General features: G+C 39.9%; 2 protein-coding genes, 1 non-coding gene and 1 pseudogene across 9 annotated transcripts in view; 1 reads left to right on the top strand and 3 right to left on the bottom strand.

Moving 5' to 3' along the window:
- TIA1 (TIA1 cytotoxic granule-associated RNA binding protein) overlaps positions 1-506 on the bottom strand; it is a 30701-nt gene extending 30195 nt beyond the window's left edge. For 3 of the 7 annotated variants that reach the window (XM_005867788.2, XM_005867789.2, XM_005867791.2), the window contains exon 1: positions 250-505. In XM_005867788.2, coding sequence (XP_005867850.1) covers positions 250-275 — 26 coding nt within the window. In that variant the 5' untranslated portion in view covers positions 276-505. Of the gene's footprint in view, positions 1-249 lie in introns of all 7 variants that reach the window. The other 4 variants (XR_313686.2, XR_313687.2, XM_005867790.2 and 1 more) reach the window with 2 other exon arrangements.
- A 316-nt stretch (positions 507-822) lies between these two features.
- On the bottom strand, positions 823-893 carry TRNAG-CCC. The gene has a single exon. It is a non-coding gene; the product is annotated as a tRNA-Gly (tRNA).
- Positions 894-7154: 6261 nt separating this feature from the next.
- Positions 7155-8475, bottom strand: LOC102250025 (annotated as a pseudogene).
- A 160-nt stretch (positions 8476-8635) lies between these two features.
- PCYOX1 (prenylcysteine oxidase 1) overlaps positions 8636-9153 on the top strand; it is a 12213-nt gene continuing 11695 nt past the window's right edge. The window contains exons 1-2 of the mRNA XM_014540924.1: positions 8636-8644; positions 8977-9058. Of these exons, the coding sequence (XP_014396410.1) occupies positions 8636-8644; positions 8977-9058 (91 nt within the window). The remainder of the gene's footprint in view (positions 8645-8976; positions 9059-9153) is intronic.

The raw sequence follows: 9153 nt of genomic DNA, 5'->3' as shown, positions 1-9153 counted from the left end.
CGAGGCCAAAGGCCACCCTGCGGGGTCCAGGGGAGGGCTTCGTGCCGAGGGTCGAGCCCCCCGCTCCCTCCGCCTCGTCCTCTCACAGCCCGGGCGTCGGTCCCTAAGCCTTCAGGTGTGCGCTAAGGGGAGGGAGTCGTGGGATCGCGGCGGCCACTGAGGACCATAGGCGAGGGAGCAGCGAAGGGCCGAGGCCTCCCTCCGGGGCGACCACCATCCCGCCCCCCCTCATGGTTGCCTCAGACTCACAGAGTCTTGGGCATCTCGTCCTCCATGGCTGCTGCTGTCGCGGCGGCGCCTCTGGGTCCAGCTCCCTACCCTTTACTACCTCCCAAAACGTTTGAGTGGCTCTGGCTGCAGAATAGCGGGATTTCTCGGTGGACCGGAGGTTATCCCGCCTCCTTCTCCGGCGGCAATTACACTAAACCGCCCGGCCCAGCACGAACAATGAAGCCCCAATACAAGATGGCGGCGATCCGGGAGCCTCAGAGCAGCCAGCGAAGTGACCCGGGCCGCGCATGCGCAGAACAATCTTGCACTTTCAACCTTCCGGCCGCCAAGCGGCACCTCAACCCATAGGTTCACTTGTTGCGCAGACGCCCCTCCACCCGACATTAGGAGTTTCTCCGACTGCGCAGGCGTAAGGCTTAACTATTTCAGGACTTGCTTTTTGCCTTTTGAAACTTTTTTGTCTTCCCTCTCCAGTTTCGAATGTTTCAACAGTAAATTATGACATAAGCATTTTCCTAGAAATTAAAAATGTTTCGGGGAAAAGAAAGGTTTAATAAACTCAAGTTATCTCATAGCGAGAGTAAAAGAGACTGCGCCGCCCGGGAATCGAACCCGGGTCGCAAGAATGGGAATCTTGCATGATACCACTACACCAGCGGCGCCAGTGAGTATCAAAGCTTGCTGAAATGTCTTAGGACTAAATGAAAGCAAACATTCGATCCCAGAGGAGGATGATTTGTTTATTTATTTAAAAACAGAAGTCTAAGAGTTTATAACCTGCTATTTTGCGTTGATATAAGAAATTTATCTTCCCAAATACAATTGAATGGTTGTTTCTATTTTTTCTGTATAGAATACTCTCAAATTTTTAAGTATACTTTTTTATTGTTAATAGTATTACAGATTCAATTAAAAGTATTTTTTATTTAAAAAAGTAAGAGTGCCCTAACCGGTTTGGCTCATTGGATAGACATATAGAGCGTCGGCCTGAGGACTGAAAGGTCCCAGGTTCGATTCCGGTCAAGGGCATGTACCTTGGTTGTGCAGGGGGTGTGCAGGAGGCAGCTGATGTTTCTCTCTCCTCAATGTTTCTAACTCTCTATCCCTCTCCCTTCTTCTCTGTAAAAAATCAATAAAAATACATTTTAAAAATAAATAAATAAAAAAGTAAGAGTTTCCAAACAAAACTCATAGACAATAGTATGGTGGTTACCAAAGGAAAGGGGGAGGAGGTGAAGAGTAAAGGGGTTCAAATATATGGTGAAAGAATATTTGACTTTGGGGGGTGGACACAATTTTACTAACCAGTGTCACTCCAATAATTTTAAATAAAAAAATTAAAAGCTATAATGTATACCTATTTTTTAAAAAGTAAGAATTTCATTAGAAAAATTTGTCTTGTGTTAACCAGATTTTTGAGAGCCAGGAAAATATTTGTAGATCATTGCTGAATTTTTCTTTTTATTTACATTTTTGTGGCATACTCAATGTACATTGGAAAATATTTTTCAATAATTATTTAATACAAATTGATCATAAGAACTCTAAAACCAAATGAGTCAGATGATACATAAATTTCAGTCCGTTTTGAGGGGAAGCAGAAAAATAAGGGCTCTGAAATGTGGTTTAGTGACTAATTAGGCATTTTTGTATTACATTTAATAAGTTATGTGAAATATTTCTTAAACATAGGCAATTGTGCACATCCAAAAATGTGATGTCTTCTTTGAAGTAGTTCCTTTAGACTATGTATGATACTTTTGGATTTCCATTTTTGAATTTGCCTTTGGAATCTGTGGCACATCTTTTGGATTTTATTTAAAGATATAAAATAGTTTTTTGAGGATGAATAAAACAAATGTTAATGGTGGATAGTATTTTCTAACAGCTTTTTAAAAATATATATGTTTTTATTGATTTCAAAGATAGGAAGGGAAAAGGAGAGAGGGATAGAAACATCAATGCTGAGAGAGAATCATTGATTGGCTGCCGCCTGCACGACTCTACTAGGGATTGAGCCTGCTACCCTGGGCATGTGCCCTGACTGGGAATCCAACCGGGACATCCTGGTTCATGGGTCTCGCTCACCCACTGAGCCACACAAGCCAAGCTAACAGCTTTTTTATACAATTCACATAATTTACAATTTGTCCATTTAAAGTACAGTTTAGTGTATTCACAGAGATTTGCAACCATCATTATAATCAATTTTAGAATATTTTCATCACCCCAACAGGAAACCCTTATCAATTAGCAGTCACTCCCTATTCCCCATCCCACCCCACTCTCCACCCACTAATCTTCTGACTGTATAGATTTGCCTATTTTAGACATTTCAAGTAAATGGAATCATACAGTAATGTATGTAGTCATTTGTTACTTGGTTTCTTGGTACTGGTTTCTTTAACTTAGCATTATGCTCTTTTGTTCATCCATGTTGGAGCATGCATCAACACTTCATTCCTTTTTTTAGCCAAAAAAAATTCCATTTTATGGATATAGCAGAAGTATTTAATAGAGCTTTAAAAAATCTATTAAATATTGTTTTATTTATTATACTAGAGGTGGTACATGAGAAATTCGTGCACTGGGGGGTGGGGGGGGGGCGTCCCTCACCCCGGCCTGCGCCCTCTCGAAGTCCGGGACCCCTCAGGTGATGTCCATCTGCCGGCTCAGGCCCGATTCCCCCAGGGGATCGGGCCTGAGCTGGCAGTCAGACATCCCTTTCCCAGTCCGGGGCTCTTGCAGGCCGGGAGCCCTTGCTCCTTACCGTTCGCCTGCAGCGGAGGTGGGAGAGGCTTCCGCCACCGCTGCTGTGCTCACCAGCTGTGAGCCCACTGTCAAGCCCAGCTTCTAGCTGAGCAGCACTCCCCCTGTAGGAGCGCACTGACCACCAGGGGGCAGCTCCTGCATTGATCGTCTGCCCCCTTGTGGTCAGTGTGCATCATAGTGACTGGTCGTTCCACTGTTTGGTCAATTTGCATATTAGCCTTTTATTATATAGGTTATTATATTTATTAATAAAGTTTTGTTGAAAACTTGATTAAAGTTTTAAAGTTGCCAAAGTAATACATGCTCACTGTGACAAGTGAAACAAAATAGGCAAACAAGAAAAGGTTAATAATTCCCTCATTTTCCCTCTCTTGAGGTAATTAATGTTAACAGATTAGTCTATAAGCTTCCACATCTTACTTTATATGCATACAGATGCACATGTATTTAAGTACTTGTTTATTTTTTGTTATTTAAAAGAATGTGGTTATGCTATGGATATTACTTTGCAAATTTCTTTTTTAACTTAAACGTACATTATAGATGTTTTCAATTCAACTTATACAGATCTAATTAATTTTTAAATAATTGCAAAATATTCCATAGAATGAATGTGCCACAGTTTATTCAATGCTAAATTGTGTAAATAATCATAAATAGTACTGATGAACATTCAGGTTATTCCTTTTTTTCATACTACAAACAATGTTGCAATAATCATTCTGGTACATATATATATATATATATATTTATTGATTTCAGAAAGGAGGGGAGAAGGAGAGAGAGATAGAAACATCAGTGATGAGAGAGAATCACTGATCTGCTGCCTTCTGCATACCCCCCCAGGGGATCGAGTCCACAACCCGGGCATGTGCCCCTGACCAGAATCGAACCTAGGACCCTTCAATCCACAGGCTGATGCTCTCTGCACGGAGCCAAACCAGTTAAGGCTGGTATGTATATTTTTATAACTGATTATTCTATTTCTGTATAATTAAAATTCTCTCTTTAGCCATCTTAAATGTTTTTTATGTAGTCAAATATGTTTACATTTTCTTATATCACTTTTGAATTTCCTGTCTTGTCTAAGACAGAATTAATATGTAGACTATTTAGAATACGAAAGAAATGAGATGTGAAGAAGTAAGACGCTATAAAAATGAATTTCTTCAAGACAGTTTCAAAGAAGAAAAAAGACACGGAGCAGAGACAGAATTATAGATTTGAGTGTTGTCAAAGATAAACAAAGCCAGACACTAAAATTTAAATGTTAATCATAATATACTATTACAATGGGGAAAAGAGTATGTACAGTGTGAACTGAACTTTGATTTGCACAGAAGCGACTGGGTCCTTTAAAGGGAGAATGAAGAAATTGGGCGGGGGATGAGCAGGGGCCAGTAAAGTCAGGGAAGTGAAAGATCACAAAAATCACGAAGGGATGGGGGTGGGGGTGTTGGGGATTGTGACACAGGGCTCTATCTTCATGTGTCGGGTGGGACAAAAAGTCAATAATTTGGGGAACCTTGAGTTTTCTCAGACAGGCACTTTAAGGGTTGCTAAGGTTATCCCAAGGAGGCCGCTTTGAGCTGTTAGAAACTGTCAGTGTTTTTTTCATCTTTATAGGCCAAAGTTGAGGCCTAGTCAAGAGGAGGACTCAGAGAGAAGCTGGGCTAGAGTTTGCCGAAGGAGAGAATCTTAGTGTTTTGCTTCCTAGGGAGACTGCTTTTTTAAGCAACACTCTTGAATAAATGTTTGTTATATTACCTTATTATTACCCGTCAGATATGAGGTAACATTTTTCCCCATGATTAAAAAAAATCTTTTTAAAAAGGAGACATATGTAATACTTTAAACAATAAAAATAAATAAATAAATACGTATAAAAAATCTTTTTGAATTTCAGTAGAGTATTACTTTAGGGAGACTGCTTTTTTAAGCAACACTCTTGAATAAATGTTTGTTATATTACCTTATTATTACCCGTCAGATATGAGGTAACATTTTTCCCCATGATTAAAAAAAATCTTTTTAAAAAGGAGACATATGTAATACTTTAAACAATAAAAATAAATAAATAAATACGTATAAAAAATCTTTTTGAATTTCAGTAGCAGTATTACTTTAAAAGGCCAAGAGTGCAGAATACAACAGCCTTTGATCCACCTCCCACTTCTCTTACTTTGCAAGTCTTTTACACTATTTCTTCACTGTGTCCTTTCAGTAAATTCTTTTCCAAGGTTTCAGTAGCAGAAATGAAATTTTCCAAATATGATACTTGTTAAGGTGATTTACATGGCTAATTCTAATCAACCAACAGAAATTGAGGGCCTAGTAGGCTTAATGCATTGAGATGTTGTGGGCATAATGTAATTTGAAAATAGGAAAGTAAAAGACACACATAGTTTAGTTCTTTCTTTGTAATTCTAGATGTAGTGCAAAAGAGGACTTCATCTTTGTATGTTCATGTTCTTAAGTAGAAGTGTTTCTTTCTTGTATGACTTGCATCTTGATCCATTAACACTTACACTTTCTCTTCCTTACTCTGCTCCACTGGCCTCCTTGTTTTTCCTTAAACACACCAGATGTTCTTCTTGCCTGGAAAGTTCTTTCCCGAGATATTTGCCTGGTCCACTCCCCTCACTTGATCTAAGCTTTGTTCAAATGGCATCTGACTTAATAAGGCCTACTACCCTGACCATCATATTTAAAATTGCAACCCATTCCCATTCCTCATACCCCATTCTATATATATTACATAATTTACTTATATACTCTAATTATCATCTGTCTCCCTTCACTAGAATGTCAGCTTCATTAAAATAAATATTTTTTTAAATCGGTTTTATTCATTGATTTTTCTCATTCACCTAGAATATTTCCTGCCACTTAGAAGGAGCTCAATAAATATTTATCCAGTAAATGAATGTTTTTTGCACTGAATTTTCTACTTCCTTTCTCCAAGTTCAACTTTTCTTTCTTTTTTTTCCAGTATAATTGATTTTCCTTAGAATCTGGATACAATTAACTGTAGCAAGACAATGCTCAATACTATTTAAACCTCATTTTAGGTTCTTTAAACTATCTCAGTATTTGTAAATATGAATTCACAATTAACTAAAATTTGACATACCAACAAATTTATTCAATATTGATGTAACTACAACATTTTATATGCAACCTGTGGACTTTAATATAACAGAATTTGACCTTTATAAACTAGTTACTCTTTGCTTATTTGTCCTAACCTTATTTAGTGTTGCACCAACAGAACCCCTTCTATAGCTTTTGCTATGTAACCAGATTCCGCCCCTTAAGACAAAGTGGAAAAGAAGCAAAGTTCCCACCCAGAAAAAACATTAACAGAAAAAAAACATTAACAGAATTATCCAATTCTAAAGTATCAGCAGATATAACATCAGAAATAGATTATGGGCAACTCTTAAGTCTTTTACTTAAGTAGTATATAGAAAGTTACAGTGTTGACCAAAAAAAAAAAAAAAAACAACCACCCAGTTTCAACATTGTGGGTTTGATCAACCAATGAATGCATAAATAAGTGGAACAACAAATCAATGTTTTTCTCCCTCCCTTCCTCTCTCACTCTCAAATCAATAAATTAAATACACACACACACACACACACACACACACACACACACACGTTTCTCATTGTTTTAATGGGTCTCAAAATTCTGTGACAGACCTGGCCCGTGTGCTGGCTCAGTTGGTTGAGCATCATCCTGTGCACAGAAAATTGGCCTGTTGGATTCCTGGGCAAGGCACATACCCCAATTGTGGGTTCCATCCCCAGTAGGGGACAAGCAAAAGGAGGCAGCCAATCAGGTGTTTCGCTCTCACATTGATGCTCTCTCTCTCTCTCAAAAAAAAAAAAAAATCTGCAACAGATTTTTACTCAAGTTGTTTCCATTAAAAAGTACTAATTTAAAAAACTAATAACTTTAAAACTGCCCCCCCATACACACCCCAAATGGTCCACAAAACATTCTCCTTTCCTTCTGAAGGTTTTATGATGCATTATAATCATTAACCAGTCTTTTACTATTACACTTAAATGGCCAATTGAGATAAACAGTTCTGAGACCGCTCTTCCACCACTAAGCCTGGGGTGGCAGATATTAGGGATAATACTCATTTAGCCTTCTGAGCTTTCTGGGGAGACTTGCTGTCTTTGCCACCTCCAGCTGCCTTCTCATCCGCTGCTTTGATGACACCCACAGCAAAACGGCCCAGAGAAAGATAGTCAGAGAAGCCCTCTGGGCTTGCTAGGAACCATATTGATGATGGCAGCATCACCAAATTTAAAAAATGTTGGGCCATACTCCACCTCTTTTCCAGAATGACAGTTGATCTCCTTCAGCTCAGCAAACTGCAAGCAATGTGAGCTGTGACAATCCAGCACAGGTGCATATCCAGCACTAATCTGGCCTGGATGGTCCAGGATAATCACCTGAACTGAGCAGCCAGCGGCTTCCAATGGTGAGTGCCACAACCAAGTTCTTTGATAGACACGTTCTTGACATTGAAGCCCACATTGTCCCCCAAAAGAGCGTCACTAAAAGTTTCATGGTGCATTTCAACAGACTTTATTTCAGTGTAACGTTGACTGGAGCAAAGATGACCACTATGCTGGATTTAAGAACACCATTCTCCAATAGGCCCACAGGGACAGTACCAATGCCACTAATTTTATAGACATCCTAGAGGGGCATACACAGGGGCTTGTCAGTTGGATGAGCTGGTGGTAGGATGCAATCCACAGCTTCAAGCATTGTGGTTCCACTGGCATTGCCATGTTTACGGGTGATTTTTCATCCCTTCAACCAGGGCAAATTAGCACTTGGCTCCAGCATGTTGTCAACATTCCAACTAGAAATTGGCACAAATGCTACTGTGTCAGGGTGGTAGCCAATTTTCTTAATGTAGATGCTGACTTCTTTAACAATTTCCTCATATCTTTCAGGCTGTAGGGCAGCTCAGTGGAATCCATTTTGCTAACAGCAACAATCAGTTGTTTCGTACCCAGCGTGTAAGCCAGAAGGGCATGCTCACCGGTCTGCCCATTCTTGGAGATACCTGCTTCAAATTCACCAACACCAATAGCAACAATCAGGACAGCACAGGCAGCCTGAGATGTGCTGATAATCATGTTTTTGATGAAGTCTCTGTGTCCTGGGGCATCAATGATGGTCACATAATAGTGGCTGGTCTCAAATTTCCACAGGGAGATAGCAATGGTGATACCACCCTCATGTTCAGTTTTCAGTTTATCCAAGACCCGGGCATACTTGAAGGAGCCCTTTTCTAGCTCAACAACCTCCTTCTCAAAATTTTTGATAGTTTTTTTGTCGTTGCCCCCACATTTGTAGATCAGATGGCCAGTAGTGGTAGACTTACCAGAATCTACCTGTTCACTCATGACGAAGTTGAAATGAGTCTTTTCCTTTCCCATTTTGGCTTTGATTTAGTGATGGTTTTCACCACATCTGTGTTCTGGTGGCAAACGCATTGCGAAAAAGCTACAACCTTTCTTTTATACGACTTGTTTTCCTTCCACCTGTACTGTTCTTCATATTCATATACTGATTTTTATTTTCTTTTTGGGTGGCTGGATGGGTGGGGTATTTTAATTACGGAAATGGGATCGTATAGTACCCTTCACTCTGCCACCAATTTTCTCACCTAACAATACCAGGACAATAGTTACAGGTCCTACATTCTTTTTAATGCTTTGCATAATGTTCCACCATATATATGGGTACACTCTTTTTCACTTCCTTCACCTTGGAGCCCATCCCAGGTCGCCCTCATTTTCCCTTTCACATAACATCATGTACCCATTCATCTCTTACCCAACAATCCCCGGAACATCCTAGTAGTGATCACTCAATAAGTATTTGGAGCTCCACTGGTCTGTTTTAGACAGGGATTAGCTGTGTGCATTGTTTGAGAGGGAGTGATTAAAGGGACAGAAGAGGACCTTAGTGAAGAAATAAGGTGTTTCATTCAAACAGATGGGAAGGAAGGAGAGCTGGGTGAGCTTCCTCCGGTGCCTTTGGTGTCTCCTTGAAGTAGGGTAGACTTTTTGGAGCTCCTGGAAGGGATGGGTGGAACGGAGGTGTCAGGGTGC

The sequence above is a fragment of the Myotis brandtii genome, unplaced genomic scaffold (genome assembly GCF_000412655.1).
Source record: "Myotis brandtii unplaced genomic scaffold, ASM41265v1 scaffold251, whole genome shotgun sequence".
NCBI classification, from domain to species: Eukaryota; Metazoa; Chordata; class Mammalia; order Chiroptera; family Vespertilionidae; genus Myotis; species Myotis brandtii.
The sequence above is the reverse complement of the archived record's forward strand: the minus strand, read 5'-3'. Positions and strand labels throughout refer to the sequence as shown.